The sequence below is a fragment of the Tasmannia lanceolata genome, unplaced genomic scaffold (assembly GCF_043159265.1).
Source record: "Tasmannia lanceolata isolate RefF3 unplaced genomic scaffold, GAP_Taslan_0.1 ptg000048l, whole genome shotgun sequence".
Taxonomy (NCBI): domain Eukaryota; kingdom Viridiplantae; phylum Streptophyta; class Magnoliopsida; order Canellales; family Winteraceae; genus Tasmannia; species Tasmannia lanceolata.
In genome coordinates, this window is record NW_027518725.1 from 1,579,247 (window position 1) to 1,603,681 (window position 24,435).

The window sequence follows — 24,435 nt, forward strand, 5'->3', positions numbered from 1 at the left end:
GTAAAATTTGTTTTATGCTCCCTTTACATCAAAAGAAGCATATCCTTAAAGACGGGCATAAAATTTGTTTTGCACTCATTTTATATCTAAAGAAACATGACCAAAGTAAAATGCCTAAATTTATATGGGTGTCGATACTAGTTGCGAAAGATTAATACTCCTATTGCTTCTCACCACTTCTCAAAAAATTAAAATTAATCACCTAATCTCAATCTCATGCAGCTAATAACACTCCTAATTGCTGCTATTTAACTCTACTAATGTGTGCATCATAACCAATCTCACATGATTTATCATTAGTTTAACAAAGTTTATACTTAAGAATTCTAACTAATCATTCACTTAATACATAGCCATATATAGAAGGCCCTTTCAAGGATACAGAAGTACACTATACATCACTCCTATTTCTCTTACTTAGAACTTTCAATGTAGTAAAAGAGTCGTACTTAAACTCATGATGTGCATGGAAATGCACTATACATCACTCCTATTTCTCTTACTTAGAACTTTCAATGTAGTAAAAGAGTCGTACTTAAACTCATGATGTGCATGGAAATGCTCACGTGGAATGATCTTGGTGTAAATATAGAAAGCCATGCATGCAATAGCGGGGCCCGCCCAAAACACCCAATGCCCATGCCAAAGGTGGCCTCCTCTAACAATCGCGGGCCCGATACATCTTGCCGGATTCATCCCAGCTCCGGCGTACCCTTTCTTCGAAGTTAGAGTAGTTGATATAAACACAAGGAGGCCGATAACTAAACCGATGATGGAGCAAACAATTACCGGCCCATGGGCTTTCATTTGTCTACTATCGAATGCCATCCAAACCTGTTGAAGTATAAATGGTTAAATAACACCAAATTTAACAGCTTAAGTTTTTGGACAATTTGGTTGTTTCACATGGTATCAGAGCGATTGGCTCATGGCAGATTCTGGGTTTTAAAACCCAAAATGTGCTTGATATTAAGGAGATGGAGAGAAATTTGAGTCGTCATGATTGAGATGGGGTGAGAAGTGGCTAAAAAATCAGAAAAAAAAAATCAATCCTACTTTGAGTAGATTTTTTTGTTTCCTGACTTCTCACTACTTGGAGACACTAGTTTCCCTCGCTACCCCTCTCTCACAACTTGGCAACACTAGCTTCCTGATTTCCAACTACTCCACCCTCTCTACCCCTCTCCTGATTTTCAACTACTCCACCCTCCCTACCCCTCTCTCACCACTTGGAGACGCTAGTTTATCATGAAAAAAGTTTCATGGTAGCCAAAAATGCCCCAAAAATCCACATGGGCCCAACCCATAAGTGGGGCCACATGTGAAGGGGAGTGTTAAAATAAATGATTAAATAACACCAACTCTAACATTTTAAGCTTTTGGAAAGATTGGTTGTTTCACATGGTATCAGAGCAATTGCCTCACGGCAAGCCCTAGGTTTAAACCCCAAAAACTCCTTGTTATTAAAAATCAATGTGTAAGGCTAACCCAAAAGTGGGCCACGCATGAGGGGGAGTGTTAAAGTATAAATGGTAAAATAACACCAACCATAGAAATTAGTTGTTTCACCATACCGACGCGTAGAGGAAAATGAAGCTGCAAATGACCTCGAGCCATAGACCTGTGTCGGTACCAATTCCAACCACAATGGGCCCGTTTGGGCCCGGGGCAATTACCGTGAGGGTGCACCCACCTAGAGAGAAGGTGTTCTCTATGGTGTGGCCCACCACGGCCTTAAGTCCGAGAGCGCCGATCACGCCACCAACACATTGGGCAATGATGTAGATGGTGGCTCGGGCAGGGGAGATGAGGCCAAGGAGCATGGCGGAGAAAGTGATGACCGGGTTGATGTGGCCACCAGAGGCGGGGGCGGTGGCAAGGAGGAGAATGGCGACGGTGAGAAATGCAAAAAAGGCGATGACTAGATTGGGAGTCTTGATGTCAGTCTCGAAGGAGGAGATGACAATGGTGTCTAGTGTGAAGACGAGGACTGCCGTGCCGAGGAGCTCCGCCAACGACGCTCTCCACACCTGAAAATTGAAACCAAAATGGAAATCACTTTGAAAACGGGATTCCGTTTGGAAAATAAAAATAGGAGTGCATCACCGTTGATTTGACCATTTTAAAGGTGTATTTATTGCTTTTATGGGGATTTCTTCATCTTTTAGTGGATGTGGCTCTAATATTTGATGCCTTTTTTAAAAAAAACATGGGATCCTGTGTTTCCTAGCTTGCTCAACCAAAATTATTGGAAGCAAAACACTTCTAAGACGGTATCCCGTTTATAAAATAAAGAAGGTGGTGAAATTGACCCATGATTTGGTAAATTTCAAATTGATTTTTGGCATTTGTGGGGATTCTTGCCCTTTTCTTTGTCTTATTGTACAGTTGTCGCGACAAGACAATTTCAACTTTTTTCCCAACTACCAACTATAGAAGATATTGAAATCAGAGGCAAACAACAAAGTTTCCATTAAACAAAAATTAGTAGAGAAGATATCAGTAAATACTACACAATGGAAGTGATTTATCTGCCCCCTTTTCTTCCCCAAGGCCACCCCTTGTAGTGTAAAAAGAGTAGTCATAATTCATGAATACACCAGAAGTGGTGGGTGGGGATGAAAGGGGGATAATGCATCATTTCCCTCATAAATTAGGGATTTATAGGTAAAAATTGCATTTATTTATATCTTGAAAGCTAAATGAAAATTACAAGAATCTCCTTGAATAATCAATCATTTCTCAAACTAATAACTAAATTTAAAAGGGAATGATATTTCCACCCACTTTTTCTGTTTGTCATTTCTTGGCACAGTAACTGCATTTTCACCTCTTTTGTTTGACACGCAGTCCAAATAAAGTAATTTTCAGACCAAAAAAATGGGTTAAATACTTAAATGGAGGAAAAAGGGGGTGAAAATATCATCTTCTATTTCCACCCACTTTATCACGAGAAATTATATGGTAGCCGACCGTGTAATTTACAGGGCAGAGTGTCAAAACCCTACTCCTTGATTTTTTTGATCAAGTCAAAGCCACTTTTTTTACTTTCCACTTGATCAAAAACCCAAACGACAGTGTAAATTTCGTGGTCGGCCACCATATAAATTATCCTTTATCACCCCCCCTTTAATTATAACTGAAAGTTAAATGAAAATGACAAGAATCTCCTTGAAGAATCCATCATTTCTCAAACAAATAACTAAAATTTAAAGGGAAATGATATTTACGCCCCTCTTATCGGACACCCATTTGCCAGTGTACTCTGCATTCAAAGCCACTGAATTTTTCTGACATAAAGTACATTAGCACTCTTTTAGCTATTGATACACTGGCCTTGAGTGTCCCTAGTGATCAAAAGGGGCGTAAATATCACTTCCCAAGGGAATGATATTTCCACCCACTTTTTCAGTATTTCCATGTCTTTGTCTGTCTTTTCTAGACACAGTAACTGCATTTTCACTGCTTTTGTTTGACATTTCGTCCAAACAAAGTCATTTTCAGTAAACGATAAAGGTGAAATGACGAAACAGGGGGGGGGTGAAAATATCATCTACCACATAGCACCAAGGGCATTTTCGTAATTTGACTCATGAATAGTTGTAGCATTTTTACCTTCAAGGAGAAAAACTCCCCCAATCCCAACCTCTCAGAGAGTGTTTGCCCAAATGTGGCATCACTGCCTCTGCTCTTCCATTCTTCTGACCTGCAAAAGATAAAACCTCTCTCCCCTCAATTTTCAACAAAATTACCAAAATGCCATCTCAACCCATTCATGAGCTGATTTGATACTTAGAACCTCCAACACTTCCCATATTTTCTAATTCTTTCTGTTTCCATTGGGAGTGCAACATCAAAAGGAAAGAGTTCAAAATAAAGAGATGGGTTTAAAAACAAGGGGAGTGTAAATATCAACTTGCCTTGGAGTGGAGGAAAGTGGCTGGACTTTGTTCCCTCCATGAAGACTTTCTTCATCTCCGGCCACTGCGAAATTCGTAGCCATTTCTCACCTCTAAAATTTTCTTTATCTTCTTCTTTCCAGATTTGGGTTTGATTTGGGATTGGGTTTTATAGATATATTGAGAGAGAGAGAGAGAGAGAGAGAGAGAGAGTAATGTGAGCCCATATGAGGCCCACCTGGGCTTCCTCATCTGATATCTTGGAGGCCATATATTAAACGCTTTTCCAACCGTTTCCCATCAATTCAATAAATTCTGGAAGATTGAATTTTTCTTATAGTTGAAAAAACAGTATTAACAATATTATTTGTTCTGTAGAGTCTAGAAGGAGGGTGAAACGCATATACATTTGTCAAAATGGTTTTGCAAGTCAATTTTGCGTAGAGTCGTTTCACACGTACGGTCTCACTTTTTAAGCCAATTTTGTCTTATTCATTTGATTCATGCTGTTGTGCGAAGCTTTATTGCCTTGCAATTTTGTAGAAAGCTGTTTGGGGCTGACTTTTGCATGAGATAACACCCATACAAGCTCACTTTTTTACCAGATTTTTGTCTTATTCATTTAATTCATCAGAGGTTGCTGTTATCTCTTGCAAAAGTCAGCTGCAAAATGGCTTTCAACGAAATTGGCTACCAAATCCCTCAAATATATTTGTTAAAGGAGAGGATATCGGCATTCCCTTGACTCATAGTTGTGAAAGCTGGAGTTATGTAGAGTTAGAGTCCTGATAATTAACATTGAAGTTGCCTACAGTTTATATATTTTATAGAGGTATTCTAAACTGAAGGCCGCCTTGCAGAAATGGGGAGAAAAGGTGCCCCCATTGGCTAAAGGGGTGGTTGTGTATTTAATGCACCTTGACTTTCAACCATCATTCATGCACAGCCCCCCTTCCAGCCATTTGGGGCGCCATTTCACCCCATTTCTACAAGGGTACCCTTCAGTTTAGAATAGCTCTTTTTATATGAGGTAATAGAGCATTAAATAGGTGTTGTCTATCCCATATTAATATATTATCCATAGCCATGTGGCACTCTTTTCATCTAACACTTTGTCCTTCCCCTACTTATGTTTCTAGTGCACCATGATTTATACTATTTGTTTAGCTTACCGACGTCTTCCATTGGTGTCATTGCCACTGCCATGTCTTAATCCATGACTCTTATGTTCACCAAATGGAACGCTACCCAAGAGCTAAGAAAGGTTTCAAATGTACCTATGTAAAGTATGTACTTTAAGAGACATTATTTGGAGGATGCTGCCGAAAGAGCTAAAAAGCATTACAAATGTACCATGTATAAAGTATGTACTTTAAGAGAAATTATATGGTGCCCCGAGCGGGGGCACGGCCATTGGTATTTGATCCAATAGCAGCCCACCTTTTAAGAATCAAAGGCTTACTTTTGATGTACCGGCTGCACTAGACTTTGCGCTCGGGCACCATATAAAAAACTCGTACTTTAGACAACATTATTATTCGCATGTACTTCGAACTATGTTTTACAAGAAAGTAACTCTCTAATCTTATATCACTAGACTTTTGTTCTTAGTATTAGGAATAAGTGAGGATAAATTATGAGCATAAGAGCAATGTTGCATCCTGGTATGAGAAATGAGATATAAGAGATTACAAATTTATGGAGCATTAATTATTAGAGACAAATAAGAGAGTATAAATTATCAGCATAAGAACCGTGCTGATTCTTTGTCCGAGAATTAAGATACAAGAGATTAATTACAAATTTATAGATCATTATTTATAAGAACCCTAGCTCATAAATATTTTGAAGGAGGTGATATTGGCACTCCCTTGTTTGACAGTGGCACTCTAGACGTGTAAAAGGTGTGTAGTACACTCACTCCTAAGTAGAATACAACACATCTATGAAAATAGTGCAAAGAGAGGGAGAGAGATAATGTGGGTGAAATATTAGAAAGAGTGTTACATCTATACCTTATAAAGTAGACGATATTTGGGGTCACCCTGTTTGATATTGGTACTCTAGTTGGGTAAGGGTGCAACTCAGTTCAATTTTTGGAAATTCTGGTTGAACTTCAACCATAAAATTGGGTCAGCTTCGAGCCTTTTGGCCGGGTTTTGTAATAGCCTTTCACAGCTGTAAAATCAAGAGAGGAGTTTACTATAATGAGAATTGATAAAGTTTGTTCCCTAACATCTAAGAAAAATTGAGAAGTCAATATATAAATAAATATGTGATGGTGTTAGAACAATTCAATTAAATCAGATATCAGTCAAGATATCTCCAGATCTTGTGTTTTTTTATTGCATGTACACACAATTTCAATGCCTTTACTGGAAGGAAAAGATACATAGAGATATTACTCAATGCTGGTCAAAATGAATCAATTCTGCTGTATAAAAAAATGTAATTGCGTATAGTTTAACATGGAGAATATGATACTATAAGATCAACTCCATGTGAGATACTCTGTGATTCTATATGAAAAAAGATTGTGTGTGGAAAAGAAAGATCATAGACGTTCGAATTCAGGTTGCTCTTTTAACTTAAAATTTGGTTGGGTTTGGATTGATTCAACCTCATTTTTTCACAAAAGGTCCACCGAAACCGAAACGTTCCGGAAAAACCATTTTTTCTGAAATTTACATCTCGACGAAATTTTTCGATAAAATATTAATTTTTTATTTCTTTACAGAATTTCAGCTGAAATTATTTCGGTAATTTCGGCCCAAAAATCCGACATTTCGAGCACAGCTACCGAATTTCGGCCAAAATTTCTGTGTCGGTGAGACCAAAATTTAAAACCTTGGTTGCACCCCCTAATGGTTGATTAGTGGTACGAAGTATTACTTCCTAATTTCGCCTGTGATATGTGATATGCAATGTAATCAATTCTTTTGGGAACGGAAAGATTTCCCTAGTTTTTCAGGGAGTATTATGGTGTGATGCATTAGAAATTTCTAATATTCGGTCTAAGTGATTTCTTTCTTGTTTTTGGGATTTTGAGACAAAACGACATGTTATATACTCTTGTATTTTTTGCTTAATATCAATAAAATTTAAGATGTGAGCCTGGGTTCCTATATAAATTCTGGGTTATAAAAAAAAGTACTTGCACAGTAAAGTTCATAAGGATTAAGGAAGCATTGTAATACAATGTAGGTTATTTTATTCAATATTAAATTTCGGTCGAAATTTCGGTTAAATGTTAAATTAATTTTTTTTTAAACAGATTTTATGGGTCAAATTTCGGAAAAACCAAAATTTCGACAGAAATTCCGAAATTTCGGCTGAAATAAATGACCATTTCGGTTTTTAGTGGTTTCGGTGTCGGTCTCCACCGAAATTTCGGATTTCGGTCGAAATTTAAAACCATGATTATAAACACACTAGAGAGGGTGGTCCAGGGAAGAAAAGGGGGTGAATATATCACTTCCCAATAATGAATGTAGATATGGAGATTTTTCATTACCTACTTTTTGTGGCATTTATACGAGTTGCTCTCAAGAGTCTCCCTCGCCAACTTGGCTTTAGGGTAGTCATAATTCATTAATTCATAAATAGTACAGTAATGGAGGTAGCTAAGCCTCTTGACTTTGGAGAATTGACTAAATAATACGGAAATGATATATTCTTCCTTGGGGTACCCCATTGTAGTGTAAAAGCAGATTCATAAATACACTAGAGAGGGCTGCCTCAGGGAAGAAAAGAGGGCAAATATATACGAGTTGCTCTCAAGAGTCTCCCTCGCCAGCTTGGCTTTAGGGTAGTCATAATTCATTAATTCATAAATAGTACAGCAATGGAGGTAGCTAAGCCTCTTGACTTTGGAGAATTGCCTAAATAATACGGAAATGATATATTCTTCCTTGGGGTACCCCATTGTAGTGTAAAAGCAGAGTCATAAATACACTAGAGAGGGCTGCCCCAGGGAAGAAAAGAGGGCGAATATATCACTTCCCAAATAATATTGAGAAGGTGGGGCCCTACCTCTTATGAGAAGTCGTGGACTCGTGGGATAGAGAGTGCCCCAAAATCTTCAAATTTAATATGACGGAAAAAATATACCGTGGAAAAAATCCAAGGCTTTGCAATTATCCTTGAAAACAGGGGAAAAAAATTCTGGTAAAAAATCCCATGGAATAAGAGTTAAAAAAGGGCCATTGATCGAGGAAATGAGGGCCAGACAACATGAAAAAAGAACAGAAAATAAAATAAAGGCCATGATATTTATAAGTAGTCAGATCAAAGGTGAGGAAAGTCAAAGATCCATGATCTCCATCAATTTATAACTAGTCAGACCCGCCGTGCGATGCACGGCAGAACAAAGGACATTAAGTTAGTCATAAAAGTAGAGATATAGAAATCCCAAAAAAAGAAAAATTGGGGGTGTCAACGGATCCACTTCGGGTCGGATCCACCTATGTCAGTCACGAACCATTCAAATTCGTTATCGGTCGGTTCGGAGCCGAATTGTTCTTCGGATCCTACCTTTCATATCATGATCACGATCCATTTTAATTCGGAGTGTCCTATTATGTCCCACTAAGCTAAGTAAACAATTAATATCCCTAGGATAATAATTTGGAAAGGAAAATTTTACTTTTTACCTATGATAATATCCCTCTAAATTAACCAAAATCATACCATTTATCTCTAAATCATGGGGAAAAAATCAGTTCTTGGTTAATTAAAAGGTTTATAATTTTTAGGGAGTATTTTTCAAATTTATTTTCAAAAGAAATATTCTTCTAAATTGTGGAAAGAAAAAAATTTCCAAATTTTTTTTTTCCATCACAAATGTTTTTCTTGCAATCTAAACAATGGTGGAAAAGTTTGGGAAAGAAAAAAATTATAAAATTTGGTACTCTTTTTACACACAATATAACATAAGTTGAACCAGAACTCAAAATTGAGGAAAAACATCACTCAAAATTAATCCTAATGTTATCATTTTCCTTTGAAATGTGGAAAGAACAAATTTTTCCAAGAATAATATTTTCATTCAAAATATTTCTGTAGCAATCCAAAAAGAGATACTAATTTCCCCAAAACCATTTTTGCTTAAGTATTTTAGAGGAATTATAATTTTTCCCAAGACAATTTTTCATAAGAAATGTTGTTCTCAAGACAATTTCCCATTATACACCACAACCTATTTATGGTGTGTTCCGTCCATGTGATGGAACACATCATAAATAGGTTGTGCCCCAAAAATAATTTCCATAGGTTGATCCTAGCCCTCCAATATATAGAGGTTTCCATCATATGTTGTTCCTCTTAAAAAAGTGAAGTGTAATTCTCATAGAATTTTCAAATAATTCAAAAATCCTGTCATTTTCTCTTCTCATGCGATGCACGGGCGCACAAAGAACGGTACGGACCACATCATAGGTTGATCGAAGCCCACATCATAAGTTGATCCAAAGCGTCCATGTGATAGAATACAACATAAATAGGTTGTGCCCTAAAAGCATAAATGAGGGGGGTAAGATTGAAATTATGTGGCTTTAATGGTTGCTTTTGTTAAAAAGTATAAAGGAGGCGTTAGGGTTGAAAATATGTGGGTTGAATGGGTGCCTTTGTCCAAAAAAGTCAGAACTTCTTCAGATGGAACCCAAATTTGAGTTTCGAGTCGGATTGGGTCACCCGACAGCCCAACTCTACCCAACCCAATTTTCAATTCGGGTTGATTTTTCCCAACCAAACCCGATTTGCGAGAAAGCTTAACCCGACCCAACCCAAATTTGGGTTGAACCCGTCGGGTTCGGGGTGGACCCGACCCGCGTGGGAACATCCACGTAACAACGATGGTTTGAAATTATATATAGTGTGAATGTCCTCACTACCATATTTTATAATGGCACTACTGGCCGTATTTTGATGATCGCACTCCTCACTGTATTAAAATGTACGATATGGCCCGTAGCATAGGATGATCCAAACAGTCCATTAGATGGGCCACTGCCGAAATAGGTTGTGCCCAAAAAAAAATTGTCATAGGTTGATCCAAACCCTCCGATCGATAGAGGGTTATAGGTTGATCCAAACCGTCAATGTGATGGAACACAACATCAATCGGTTGTGCCCGTAAAATCATTTCCATAGGTTGATCCTAGCCCTCCAATCGATATAGGCTGATCCTAGCCCTCCAACCGATAGAGGTTTCCATAATTGTTGTTCCTCTTCAGGTGCCTGGAATCCGACTTGATTTCTAATTCGGGTTGATTTTTCCGAACCCAACCAACCCGATTTGCGAAAAAGCTTAACCTGACCCAACCCAAATTCTGGTTGAACCCGACCCACATGAGAACATCGAAGTAACAACGGTGGTGTCAAATTATATATATAGTGCTAATGTCCTCACTACCATACTGTATAATGACACTACTCACCGCATTTTGATGATCGCAGTCCTCACTTTTTAAAAATGTATGCTAAGGCCCGTACCATAGGATGATCCAAACCGTCCATTAGATGGGCCACTGCCTACAGAGGTTGTGCCTCAAAAATAATTTTCATAGGTTGAACCGAACCCTCCGATCTATAGAGGGTTATAGGTTGATCCAATCCCTCCATGTGATGGAACACAACATCAATCGGTTGTGCCTGTACAATATAGTGCTAATGTCCTCACTACCATATTATATAATTGCACTACCCACCGTATTTTGATGATTGCACTCCTCACTTTATTAAAATGTACGCTATGACCCGTACCATAGGATGATCCAAACCGTCCATTAGATGGGCCACTGCCTACATAGGTTGTGCCCCAAAAATAATTTTCATAGGTTGATCTGAACCCTCCGATCTATAGAGGGTTATAGGTTGATCCAAACCGTCCATGTGATGGAACACAACATCAATTTGTTGTGCCCGTAAAATCATTTCCATAGGTTGATCCTAGCCCTCCAATCGATAGAGGTTTCCATAATTGGTGTTCCTCTTCAGGTGCCCGGAATCCGTCAATATTTGGGAAGTGTCCTGAATGAGTAATATAAAGTAGTTATTTCGTCATTGTCATTTGTCTTCACCTCTTATTCGTAGTTGTTTTCCGTAATTGTCATAGACTTGAACCCGTGTCAGTACTTTTCGTATGTAGATTACGATTTTACCCTCAAATAATTTCTTATATATATAGATGTTAGATAGTAGCCGAGGGGTTAATGGTAAAAGAGTAATGCTGACGTGTAAAGGTTTGAGGAGGGGGGTATTTGAAACTCAGGCGTGGGAATGTAAGGGCATGTTAGGCATTTCTCTAACATGGACGTGAGGGAGGAAGGGGAGCGGCGCCACCTAAGCAGCCAACAGTAAACACCCCTCCCTCCTTATTATATTAGAAGATAGATCATATATAGATGTTAGATAGCAGCAAAGGGGTTAATGCTAAAAGAGTAATGCGGACGTGTAAAGGTTTGAGGACGGGGGGTATTTGAAACTCAGGCGTGGGAATGTAAGGGCATGTTAGGCATTTCTCTAACATGGACGTGAGGGAGGAAGGGGAGGGGCACCACCTAAGCAGCCAACAGTAAACACCCCTCCCTCCTTATTATATTAGATTAGAAGATTAGATAGATTAGATGATATTTCTCTAAATAAGCTATAACCATATGTCCATATCATTTTACCCTAAATCATGAAAACCGAAGAAATCATAGGAAAACTTTTTCCAGAAGAAACGTTTTTCCTACAATCCAAACTGGGCCTTAGAGTCGTTGCAAAATATAAATGGACAATTCAGTGTCAAAAAGTTTCCAAATCCAAGGGCTATGATTATACGATGCAAGGTGATTTTGTATTATGATGCATCCATGTAACCCCACGGATAAAGAGCTTGGGTAAGTAGTTTGGGAATTTGGATTGAGCTTTTACCATAAAATCGGGTCGGGTTCTTTTGATTCCAATTTTGTTCTTTAGCAAAGCCCAACCCAACGCGGCCCAAGTTGCACTCCAAACCATCACCGGAGCTGGGTTCTGTCTTCTGAATGAATTAGAGAAGCTTAGGAGGGATTCCTTCCATTCATTGCGGTTGAACCATTTTAAAGGCATTTGGTAAGGATCACAGTTAGCAGATGAACTCTATATACTGTTGCAGGATTATTATTTTTTTCTCTGCTAACTGTGAGAGAAAGTTTTATAAGACATATGTGAGGCCAGCCATGCTGTACGGCTCAGAATGTTGGTCCACCAAAAATCAGCATGTGCATAAGATGAGTGTAGCGGAGATGCGAATGTTTAGATGGATGTGCGGACACACAAGGTTAGATCGAATTAAAAATGAAGACATCCATAAAAAGGTGGGGGTGGCACCAATTGAGGAGAAGATGAGAGAGCACCGCTTAAGATGGTTTTGGCATATCCAGCGTAGGCCTTTGGATGCTCCAGTGAGAAAAAATGACTCGTGCCAAGTTGATTGAGTAAAAGGAGGTAGGGGTAGACCGAAAACAACTTGGGTAGAAACATCTTGAGGGCTATGAACATAACAGAGAACGTGACCTTGGATAGGATAGAATGGAAGAAAATGATCCATGTAGACGAACCCAACTAGTGTCAGGATTAGACTAAGTCAATTTGAACCAGGTAGATCCGTTCACTTTCTCCATGAAAATTTTCTAAAGGAATCATTAGCCGACCCCACTAGTTTGGGATGAAGGTTTAGTTGAGTTGAGTTGCTAAGTGTGATCCTGCAATATGCAATGAGGATCACAGTTAGCAGAAAAAAAAAATGGTTTTCATTTTTTTCACCATTTTCTGATGGTGTGATTTTTGAACCATGTGTAGAATTGATGCAGGATCAAATTTGATGTTTCCTAAGCACCCCAGCAAGTCCTCAAAGCTTTTCATCTGTGAAATTAACACAAGGCAAAATGCAATGCAGAAGGCTTCTCCAAGCCATATGTAAATTGAAAAATTACAAATTTCTGCAAGAAAAAGATGAGATAAACCAATCCAGCCAGCACCGTGCGTGCACAGACGACCCATGTAGCACGCACTTGCTGTTGCTCCATCTCATATTCATTAACTTGTAGAAGAACAAATAAGTTTTCCTTTGTTTGATTCCTTTACCTCAGAGCTAACACTGCTAGGAAATTGGAAAACAAATGGGAAGGAGCAATACAAAGCCAAGCTCTTGGATATTTTCCTTTCAATAAGTCTCACTCTTGCTTTTCCAATTCTCCCATTCTCTCAATGATTGCCTGTCAATTTGGAACACAGTAACTTCAGTGGTTAGGTTTCTTCAAAAAATAAAATGCCATGGTGAAAGTATGTAGTCATTGTAGTGAATAGACAAGAAAAAGTATACCTTCTTGCTGGTTTCTTGCAACTCCCCGGCGAGAATGAATTCGTCGAGAATCAGGTACACCTTTTAAGAGATAAAAATCATGGTCAGTATCATCAGTAATAAAGCACTACCTAGTAAAATTCTTTGGCCACGAATCATGATATTGTTTAGGAGTTCAACTCGGGTTGATTTTTGTGAATTCTCATTGATTTTTTGCATAAAATTGGGTCGGGTTCGGGTTTCTTCCAATTCATTTTTTAGCAAAAGCTCAGCCCAACCTGACCCATGTTGCACCCCTAATATTATTGTTCACCAAGAATATATATCATTTTAATTAATAACTAGAATAATGTGCTGCAAGGAGCATCAGAAATATAATCAGTTGGCTAGATGTATTATCCCCCTCCAAATACTAACTTTTGTAATTGGTGGCAATGAGACAATGTTTCTTTGTGCTCTAGAAATGGTCCAGATCAAACTAAAATTTGTAACACTTCATGGATGTGCTGTAATGTGTCCAAGGTCAGTGCATTAGTTTTTTTCAAATCAAATGTTAAATTGGTCTCAGAGAACAACAAAATTAATTGTTCTTCCGCCTGGCCTTGGGACCCATTCTTTGGTATTTTTTTAACGGTAATAGAAGGACTTTAGCCTCCCTCGCAGTATGCTTGAAGTGGATCACCAAATATGGAGTGAGATCTAAAATCTCCACCATAGGTGCAGCAAGTCTCACATTTGAAGAATTGTCTTCCACCACTGGACTACTACTCAAAGCAGCCACCAACTTTCAAACCTTGCAGAGCTAAAACCTCAGCTTTGCTCGAGTCCTTAGGCCCCAATAGAACCCAAAAAGGACATACTAACATCCCCTCAGTGTCTCCTACAACACCACTAGTGCCAGTAGGTCCGGGATCTCCAAAAGAACCATCGAAGTTAAACTTGAGATGATCCATAAGAAGAGGTTGCCACTTGGCTGATCTTTTAATGCTAGGATCCTAGTCATTATCTCAGTCTAACACGTACTAAAGCACCGCCTAACATCCTTGACTTCTTCCATTGCTTTTGTACGGAGAAAAATGCACCTGAAGATCTCCCTAATTGCAACAACATTCCACTTCTTATCATGAAACACATTTTTTTTTAATGATAGCAAATTTCATTAATAAGAAGGGCTATTGAGAAGCACCCCAAGAAAGAAAAGAGGAAGAAAGAGGATACAGAGCAAAAAAACTAGAAAAATGCACTTATGGAGGAAGAAAATAAAAAAGCTCTAGACTCTGCTTATCTACTCCTTCCCTCGCTAATCTATCCGCAATTCCGTTTGCCGATCTTCTTACATGCATAAAAGATAAGGATACACCATCCAATCTATCTCGGATCCTATCAAAACACTGAGCGAACCTCCATGGAGGGACCAATGAACCTCTAAGCCATCTCATGTAATGAACCTCCAAGGAGTCTCCCTCTATTATCCCATGGTCCAAGACATCCCTTTGTAATTGAAGAACACCCCTGATCAGCAGCTCTAACTTCCGCTTCACTTGCATCTGATACTCCGATAGGACCAAAAAAAGCCCAAATAACATCCCCCCTTGAATCCCTTAGAACGCCCCCTATACCTACCAGCCCTGGATTGCCCATACTAGAGCCGTCAAAATTCTTTTGAGTTGAGTTTGTCGCATGTCATTGTGCGCCGTACATGTGATCGGATCCATTGACCCAAATGGCAATGACAAGTATGACCATAAACTATTGAGATCACCTTCATCGGAGGATCTTAGATTGTTGATCAATAGGTATCTTTTAGCCTTGTTTAGGCTCCACTGACGGAAGATTAACTGTTGATTTTTTATACACAGCATGCAAGGTTCGTGAATAAAATTGTGCTGGCTCCATCATGATGCTATACAAGATCAACGATCTTGATCGCACTTGCATGATCCCAGTGGGATCTTATAATTGATCATCGTCGTTAATTACACCGTTCGATCACATGTACAACTAATAACAACCATTTTGTAGGCTACAGAACTTAGAAGCAGGAACCTTCTCTCGGGGTGCCGCTCCCACCTCGGAACCTCGATTCGGCACTCCTTAAGAAGGAGCTTCCAGGGAGCACGACCCCAGAGAGACTGGAATCGCTCTAATGACGCTCCCAGCCTGCTTCTATTACTCTATAAGTCCCACCACCACAAACTTCCTTACATCAAACTCCTCCAACTCTTTAAAGTACTTCATTGGAGCAAGCACAAAGGCTTGTGCATCTTCAGAAGGCACGACGAACGAGTGCACACACAAATGAAGATGGTTAAAAATTAGCTTTTAGATGTACTTAAATTTTGAAAGATACATATGAAAATGGTTAGAAACTATTATTTTTTGATGTACTTGAATTTTGAAATATATATATATATATATATATATATATAATATTACATACACGCTCCCATGGCGCTCCCAAACTTAGACTCTTCTAGACCCCACGCTTCCCCGCCCCCGCACCCGCTTCGTGCTTCTAAGCTCCAGAACATGCTTTAATGTGGTGGGGCCCGGTTGGCCAATTTTTTTAAAATAAACCCCCCAAGAGATCGAGAAATCTTAGACCAGATCTTTAGCCTATATCACACCTAGAGGGATAGGAGTAGATCCGTAGGCTCAAATGTGAAAGTTTGAATAAAGGCTTATAAACAATGAAGAACCGTGTGCAGAGCGAGCATCTACCGGAAGAAGTAAGAAAATATGAAAAATCCGCTCATTTTAGCACTGATTAAACTCACAAATGACATTGGCTTTAAAGAATGACTAACTTGGAATTCTATTGAGCAAATGGGATGTTTGGGATCAAGTTCAATAATGAATCAATTCATTCAATTGATACAAGGCGTACGATCTCGTATATGAGAACCTGTCCCCTTTAGTGCGACCCAAGAAGGCATTACGACAAGCTACCCCAGATAAAAGCTTTAACACATTGCATATTCCTCACACCAGCGAACAATAGAATAATAGACACCAAACAGGCCTTCCATACAGACACAGAAGCCACAGGGGCGGAACTACGTATAGTGTGAGGGGGGCCACGCCCCCCCCCCCCCCCCCAAAAAAAAAAAAAGATTTGCAAAATCGCTACTTTTTAACACTTATAATTTCGGATAGAATTTTAAAAATCTCAATTTTATCGCTATAAAATAGGGATTTTATTAAAGAGCAGTGATATTTCCCCATCTTATGAATAAAATCCCCCTACGTATCCCTACAAAATAGGGATTTTACCCCCTTTACGTTTCTAACATTTTTAAGAAAGGTTAACTCACAATTCTATCGCTATAAAGTAGGGATTTTATTAAAGGGCAGTGAGATTTGCCCATCTAACGGATAAAATCCTCCCCCGCACAACATTTTTGTGAGAAAGGTTAACTACTATCGCGGAAAAATTCAGCCCCCTTTACATTTCTAAAGTCTATGAGAAAGGTAAACTGCTCGAGGATAAATTCACCCCCTTTACGTTTCTCTTCTGCTCCTCTTTTCCTTGAGTGCTCAACAAGGAGTTGCTTCAATCTCCGTCGCAAAAAGAAGAAGGAGAAGAAGCAGAAAAGGTTAGTTCTATTCTTTTCTTTTCCCCCTTGTATTTATAAGGTTTCTGATTTTTCTTTTCTTTTTATTTCATTTTTTTTTTCTAGGGTTTATTAATTTATGCGTCTGTTTTTTCTAGGGTTCTTTTCCTCTTCTGATTTCTTTTTTTTTGAGAGGGAGAAGGAGAGAGATTTGAGACTTGAGAAGGCCGATTGAGATCAGGGTCGAAGTTAGAGGAGTCCGGACTCGGGAACATTAACACCATGTTTGGCAGCATGAGTTTTTTTTCCATGGAAAAATAGTTTATAATGTGGTGAGAGAGGTCCAGAGGAGTAAGGAGGGTGAGAGAAGGAGAGACTTGAGGGGAATGTGTTATATGGGCAAAAATTTGCCTTTTTTTCATTGGGCGATGATATATTCGAACCCCCTATAGGATAATTCGCCTCAAATTTGGGCACATTTTGAAAGCCAAACTCTACTCTTAATGAAATTATGTCTAATGATATGGATATGTGATTTGGGTTCTTCATTATTTGAGTCCAAAACCAATTATTTGACATGCATTTTTTTCATTGGACGAATATATATATATATATATATATATAGACATGCATTTTTTTTACTACTAGTCCGGCCCCCCAGGTGTAGATTCCTGGTTCCGCCCCTGGCCACATATATCTCTTCAACACATGATAAAGCATCTTTGCTTCCACAAACATTAGTAGCTCTGTCCTACGATTCCAGTTGGACTGAGAAGCTAAAAGACAACACAACTACACAAGTTTGAAAACCTCACCCCAAATGTCATAATCCTACTCATAAAACTATAAAACGAGCATGTGTTGCACTCATAGTCAAAACACCAGTTTCTTAGCTTACTCATCAGTAATGTACAATATCCACAGTGCCAAGATTTATCACCTATTTATTAAACCTTATTCACTTCTTTTTTCTAGTGCCCCTATATCCCGGGAGACCACCAATAGGGTTCCCATATAGTGTCAGCAGCCCTAGAACACTTTGAAAGGGTTCAAGCGAAAAGGGGCACACATACACACTTCGTTAAAGGTGCCATGTTCTTCGGAGTGGATGAAAACACAATGTATGATAACCACAGAAAATGAGACACCTAATGACCAGGGTCTGAGTAACCCAGCACACGTGTCAAGGTTTAAAAAGTGTGGTCCATATAAATTAGCAAATGAGGTACATCACATTAAAAAAAGAAACACAAAGTAGAAATTAAACGATAAAAATCTTAAGTGCACAAACCTTGTGGAAATTAAATACCAAATCTAGCTCGCACACATTGCTGAAAAAATGATCTAGTATTTCCACAAATAAGTGGATGCACTCCAAGTACACCAACTCATTATCTGTGATGTCAACACACATCGAGAAAAACAATCCTGCATATCGCCTGTAGATAACCTTGTGTGTACGGAACTGCAAGAAAAAAAAATACACCCATAGTCAATCTTATCTTAAAGAAACGCCTGCAAGATAATATTAATAGAAAAACCATAAGAAATCATGATGGAAAAGTTGCTGAACATTATAAGGCCCGAGCCCAACACACTTGGTAAATGAGAACATCATCTCCTGACAAAAAAAACACATTCATATCACAATTTATGCAGTTTTTTTCAGTTTTAAAGAGGCCCGGTGTGGAAGTTTGCTCACCACAACTGATTGGTGGCCTATTCAGCCCTTACCATACATGTGGCCTGTAAACAGTGACTGGAACTGCTCATCTAGTGAGGCCCTCCATGAATGGGCCATGGTGCAAAGCTAAAATCAATTAGACAATGCAAGCAATTCATCCCAAACTGCCAAGGGATTAATAAGGAAAAATGTCCAATCTTTCACATTCAGTGAGTTTAAGTCTATCGATTGGCAGACAGTTACAATTATCCAATTGGTGTGCCTTTTGTGGTGGCTCATCTAAGGCAGTCCCATCAGACAAAGGGCTCAATCATTGTACATGGTCTACGTGTATGGAGATTTAGAAATGCTAACAATTTAGGTAGTTGTGCAGGCTAACTTCTTTTCCCATTTCTTCTAAATAGTGAAGGATTGGCTCCCCACATGGTTGAAAAAAGCATTACCAGTAATCAACCATCAGGACGTTCGACAAAAAAGCACCAAGTGCAGAACTAGAAAATGCAAAGAAGATATAGTGTCTGCGTGTGTGTGCGCGCGCGCGCATTTATAAACGGAAACGAAGACAATTTATTCTGCACCGTTAAGATTTTTTTTTTTTTTCTTTTTTTTTTTTTTTGAAATGGCAAGATTTTATAAATTAATGAAAAGAGAAATGTGACTAAGAAGGTCATGGATACAATGAAGGAAATATCTGTACAAGGAGAAGGAGACAATTGCTCATGGCCACAGCTTAGAGCCTTCCAGGAGGGTCAAAAGTCGTAAACCACAAGGCTATCCTTTGAAAAGCCTTCCTTAGCCATTCAGTCCGCTTCCCTATTAGCCGATCTTTTAACGTGAGAATAAGATATCACTAAACCCCCTACCTTATCTTGAATATCATCAAACCAATGGGCAAATCTCCAAGGGATGGGGAGACTTCCCTTGAGCCATTTGATAACATTGAGAGAGTCCCCTTCAATCGACACTATATTGAGAATTGTGGGATCAATCAGCCCGGTACCCTGAAGAACTAGCCTCACCTCCGCTTCATTAGAATCCGCCAACCCTATTGGCCCTAAGAAGGCCCGTATGGTATTACCATCTTCATCTCTAAGGATTCTGTCTATCCTTGCAGGCCCTGGATTACCCAAGCTGAAACTGTCAAAATTGAGTTACAAGCAACCAGGGGCCAGAGGAGCCCATTCAAGGGTGGAAGATGAAGTCACTTCCAAGCTAGTGCAAACCTCCCTCCAACCATACCATAAATCATGGGCTGACACAAACCTTTAAGATTTTATTTTTTATTTTTTTTGGATGAATGGTGACCTTTAAGATAATTTTATACATATGAAAACTATAACACTGACCCAAGTGGTTCAAAAAAAATTTTTTTTTTAAAAATGCTCAATGTGTGTAGGCCCTCTTCAATATGCTCTGTGCTCGAATGTTAAATAAGTTAATCTATGAATTGTTGTTTATAACACCGACTCACTTGTTGTGGGATTATTTTAGAAGTGCTTTGATATTAGAATATTGGCAGCAAAAGTCTAAGGTGTCTATGTCTATGGAGGAAAGTGTTTTAGAAGTAAAACTGGCCTATTTTATATGATTTGGACACTTATTTTAGAGAGCTTTCGATGAATTGCGAATTTTGTAAGTTTATGCAAGCTATACCTTCGTTGCTGCATTTGGCATTGAGAACAACACTTAATACTCTTGTTTGCCCCCATCATATTCTTGTTCACTTTGAGTATTCTAGTCTTTTTGCTTGGGTTTGAAGTTCTTTGTTGGGTGGTTGTGAAATTCTACCCTACCAAGTGGTATCCAGCATTAATGGCAACATAAATCTTGACCAAAATTTCACTCGGTTAAATTATTGAATCATGGCTTTGCAATCCTCAATAAAAGCAATGTCTAACCACAACAAAATATTGTTCTCAATCCTCTAGATTGGAATGTGTGTAGATTATAGGACCAACCGCTAAATAAAATTAACCCTTTCATATAACTATGGGAAGCCCTTTATCTTAAGAATTTGTGAAGTGCTTTCATCAATTTCAAGGAATCAATCAAATTTTGAACAACTTTGAATCAATAAAATGGAGAGAAATCGTCAAATATGTCAAGAAATGTTGATCAATTTGATTAATTCTCAATTTAAAATGGTTTATCTTGTGAAAACATGCATCGCATCTTATGTCTCTGGCTTTACTAGCATGATAACCATTAAAAATCCATGGTATAATAAATATCAAGAATCGAGAATTGCTTTGAGAGAGAGAGAGAGAGAGAGAATCAATCCAATGGGTGTCTAAAGACTCTAAACTTCAAGTCTACTAGGCCTACTTGGAGGAATCGGGTATTTCATGCCCTCCATTAATAGACATAGTACACACCATGTACATTATACACTATATAGCACATGCAATAGAAAAATACAGCTCACATAACCCCTGTATACTACAGACAAGTTTGAAAAATCAAAGTTGGAACTGACTTGCTAATACCTAAGCCGAGTTCTCTTGTTTCCACCTATTCAATGGTTTGATCTATTAACTGTTTTGGCAAGTTATAGGGGCAGGATCTCCATCAGAAAGAGGCCTGGATTCTTCCTTCCTGTCCAGATCCTCAATCTCCTCCATCATGATGTTCCATTTGATCCATTCTTTACCTACATCTATTCAATGATTTTGATCCATTCTTTTTTGGCAAGTTTTAAAGGCAGGATCCGCATCAGAAAGAGGCTCTCATGCTGTAGACCTTTTTTGGCTTCAACAGTCCGGCCATTAACTTACACATTGTTTACAAGCTTTTTTTTGGCCTTATAGGTGTTAGTTCTATGAAAGAGGCCAAGATTCTTCCATCCTGCCCAGATCCTCAGTCTCCTCTTTGATGTTTTTGTTCCTGGATGCGAATTTATCATGTTCTTTATTCTACTTATGCAAAGCAGTTTTGAGGGCTTTGAGTTCGCAAAAAGAGAGACGAACTCCAAGACTTCCACTAAATTGATTTGAGGACCACTAGTTGGTCACGGAAGGGTTGAAATCGCTATGGGTTAACCACATTTGCTCGAATTTGAAAGTAGCCGGTCTTCTAAGGTCATCCTAAATGTCAAATAGATTTGGAACATTATTTGAGATGGGATATGGAAGTATCTGTTGATAGGATCTTGGAGAGTACTCTTCCCATTCAGATGAACAGCAGAAACTGATCGAAACAACATAAGATGTTGTACAGCTTCAACACTAGACCAAGTAAACCTCCCACCCCGAAGGAGGAGATTGATGAGGTTGTGACTAGCAATGAAATCCGAAAATCTCAACGTAACAGAAGTCAATGATGAGACACTGGATTTTTCTTAAGGTCATTGAAAAACCATCAAAGTCTCCGTATACACAACGGTTCACTATAAATCATGCAGACCAGACAATTCAGAGCATAGAATATCCCTTTCAAAATCATCTCACAAGGACCATAAACTGCTACTAACCCCAAGATAAAGCCGGCCCATGCCTGTCTTTTGTCATGGAAATTAACAATGGGAGATAACGAATATCATTAGAGTTTCTCTTGCCATCTTATGGTTTAAAGCTTCTGATAATTACTTCTTTCATGGTTTTTTCACTGTTACTGTTTTTTGGCACCACAGTTTAGATTAAAGGCCCAGTCAGAAAAAATGACCGTCTCATTATGTTAAAGTCCTGGGTGGAGGCCTGCCTAGTTACTCATGGTATGGAAAAGGTTTAAAGCGCCTAGCCTAACACATTCCATCAGCTCTAGAGCTTTTGGCGTATTGGTTAGGTTAGGCACGTAAAATTTGGTATGAGAACAGCCACCATGTCCCGTATTCGAGTCACATAAGGGGTGACCTATGGAAAGGACTACCTAAAAGGGCTATCTAGTAAAAAGCCAAAGTGATAGCCCGATAAAAAAGGCCAGTGAAAGCTGTCAAAGACTGGGTCACATCTCTAGAGCTTTTGGCGTATTACTAAGGTACCTTTAACACATTAAGGCTCGAGAGCTATCTAGTAAAAAGCCAAAGTGATAGTCCGATAAAAAACGCCAGCGTGAAAGCTGTCAAAGACTGGGCCACATCTCTAGAGCTTTTGGCGAATTGGTAAGGTACCTTTAACACATTAAGGCTTGAGAATTTCAGAAATTACAATTGACCTAATTCAAATCTAAAAACAAAAGTGCACGAACAAAAGAAAATTGCAAGAATCGATTTCAAAACCATCTCCAAACAAAATAAAATTGCGAGAATCGATTGCTTGACTTACCTCGACGAAGTTTGTGAATTTGGGATCCCTGTTGACCACCAATCGATGAACCTACAAAAATCAAAACCCTAAAAATAATTTCCCAACAGAAAAATATTATTTTATGAAAATCAGAAATCTCAAAAAAAAAAAAAAAAAAAAAAAAAAAACGGACCTCGTATTCGACCTTGTGCTTCTCGGATTCCTCGAGCGGGATGTAGTATTTTGCAAGACGAGTTTTTCCTTGTCGATTTTGAAGCAATATAAATCGGATCTGCCATTAAGTAAGGATTAAAGAAAAAGAAGATTTAAAGGGAGAATTTTAGAGGTTTAATTACTTTGAATTTCTTCGTTAATTTGAAAAAAAAGAGGTGAAATCCTCAATTGAGATTACCATGGTGAGAGATCAGAGGAGAACGTCTGTGAAACATTCTCTATAGAAACTCTATATTTGTATCTGGTATTGATGTTGGCAAGACCATGTTTTGATAATTGCACTGAATGATCTTGTCTTTTGTTATTTAAACAGCTGTCAGAGCTTATTACAGTTTCTGAAAAGCTTGAGGCCATTAAGAGAGAAAAGACGGTCTGAGTTTGTGCAATTATTGAAACATGGTAGTGAGAATATCAGTAGCCTTTATATCTGTGAGAAATTATATGGGGGCCCATTTTGTTTGGATGATCCAAACCGTTTATTAGATGGGCCAAAACAATTTATCCTTAGGATGATCCTAACCGTTCGATTTGAAGATAATACAAACCACATAGTCATCCACTGTTGGTTAGTATGAATTTTTCCCCACATGATTAATGGTCATGTCACTAACAGTCCTAGGATTTAAATACTAATATTATTATCTTTGGTCATATTTTAAAGTCATCGACAAACTTCCAAGAATTCCATCTCCTGATTAGAAAAGACCATACGAACTTTTTTATCTGTCGTAATGCAGCCTTCTTATCCATTGTTCCAGAAAGTGTACAAATAAAATGAAGTCACTCCTTTGGATAAGGCCTTTCTTACTCATGATTTTGTCAATTGTTGGTGATTATATGCAATTTGGCAGGCATGATGCGTCCTTTTTTTCTCATATCATCTCTTTTCTGTGCTCTGTGGTAAAAGACTAAGGGGCCGTTTGGATTCGCGGATTTTAGAATTTTGGATTTCCTCAAAATCATGGATGGAAGACAAGAGTAGGTGTGCAACTTGGGTCGGGTTGGTTTGAGCATTTGGTAAAAAAATGAATTGGAATTAACCCGAACCCGACCCTGTTTAAGGTAAAATCTCAACCCATAAGAAAAAAAGACTAATCCACATAAGAAACTACGCAGAGTCGGGCATTGTGAATTTACATTGGAAATTCTTCTTCTTTTTCCCCTTGAGAATTTCTTGTGATGTTAATGTGGATTGTTAGATGTTTGGAGGCAATAGTAATCGTACAAACTACTAAAAGGATTGTCGCGTGGAGAAGCCCGGATGGCAATTGGGATGGACATGAGCTTGGAATGTGGTAATCTGGTCTATGACCGGTGCTCTTGCCACACATCAGGGGAACTGCTTTGCCTTCAAGCTCCAGATCCTGTACTCGTTCATGAGGGATCTCATATCGGAGGTTGTTGTAGAAATCAGACAGGACTAACCGCTGCCCCAAATCCTTTTCATCCTTCGAGACGGTTGTTGTTGTGATTTAGCCGACACTTTGAATGTCCATACGCATTGACACTCCTTTAA

General features: G+C 38.6%; 2 protein-coding genes across 2 annotated transcripts; both read right to left on the reverse strand.

The window, feature by feature from the left end:
* Positions 1–265: 265 nt before the first annotated feature.
* Positions 266–4,122, reverse strand: LOC143864314 (putative aquaporin PIP2-6). Its single transcript, XM_077375225.1, has 4 exons — positions 3,921–4,122; positions 3,616–3,706; positions 1,575–2,030; positions 266–834 (listed from the first exon to the last, which is right to left on the reverse strand). Exons 1-4 carry the CDS (start codon positions 4,001–4,003, stop codon positions 478–480), a joined length of 987 nt encoding a protein of 328 aa, XP_077231340.1. The 5' UTR covers positions 4,004–4,122; the 3' UTR covers positions 266–477.
* An 8,649-nt stretch (positions 4,123–12,771) lies between these two features.
* LOC143864389 (AP-2 complex subunit sigma-like) lies at positions 12,772–23,155 on the reverse strand. The gene is made up of 6 exons (XM_077375318.1): positions 23,098–23,155; positions 22,879–22,977; positions 22,725–22,775; positions 18,073–18,246; positions 13,249–13,308; positions 12,772–13,141 (listed from the first exon to the last, which is right to left on the reverse strand). Exons 1-6 carry the CDS (start codon positions 23,098–23,100, stop codon positions 13,100–13,102), a joined length of 429 nt encoding a protein of 142 aa, XP_077231433.1. The 5' UTR covers positions 23,101–23,155; the 3' UTR covers positions 12,772–13,099.
* Between the last annotated feature and the right edge of the window lie 1,280 nt (positions 23,156–24,435).

Excerpts from the sequence above, each read along its gene's own strand:
- LOC143864314 (XM_077375225.1), bottom strand. The coding sequence starts at position 4,003 with ATGGCTACGAATTTCGCAGTGGCCGGAGATGAAGAAAGTCTTCATGGA. Across the intron at positions 2,031-3,615 it reads GGGAGTTTTTCTCCTTGAAG|GTGTGGAGAGCGTCGTTGGC; the intron begins GTAAAAATGCTA and ends TTCAATTTTCAG. Across the intron at positions 835-1,574 it reads TCATTTTCCTCTACGCGTCG|GTTTGGATGGCATTCGATAG; the intron begins GTATGGTGAAAC and ends ATACTTCAACAG.
- LOC143864389 (XM_077375318.1), bottom strand. Across the intron at positions 18,247-22,724 it reads AATTCACAAACTTCGTCGAG|TTCCGTACACACAAGGTTAT; the intron begins GTAAGTCAAGCA and ends TTTTTCTTGCAG. Across the intron at positions 13,142-13,248 it reads TGCAAGAAACCAGCAAGAAG|GCAATCATTGAGAGAATGGG; the intron begins GTATACTTTTTC and ends CCAAATTGACAG.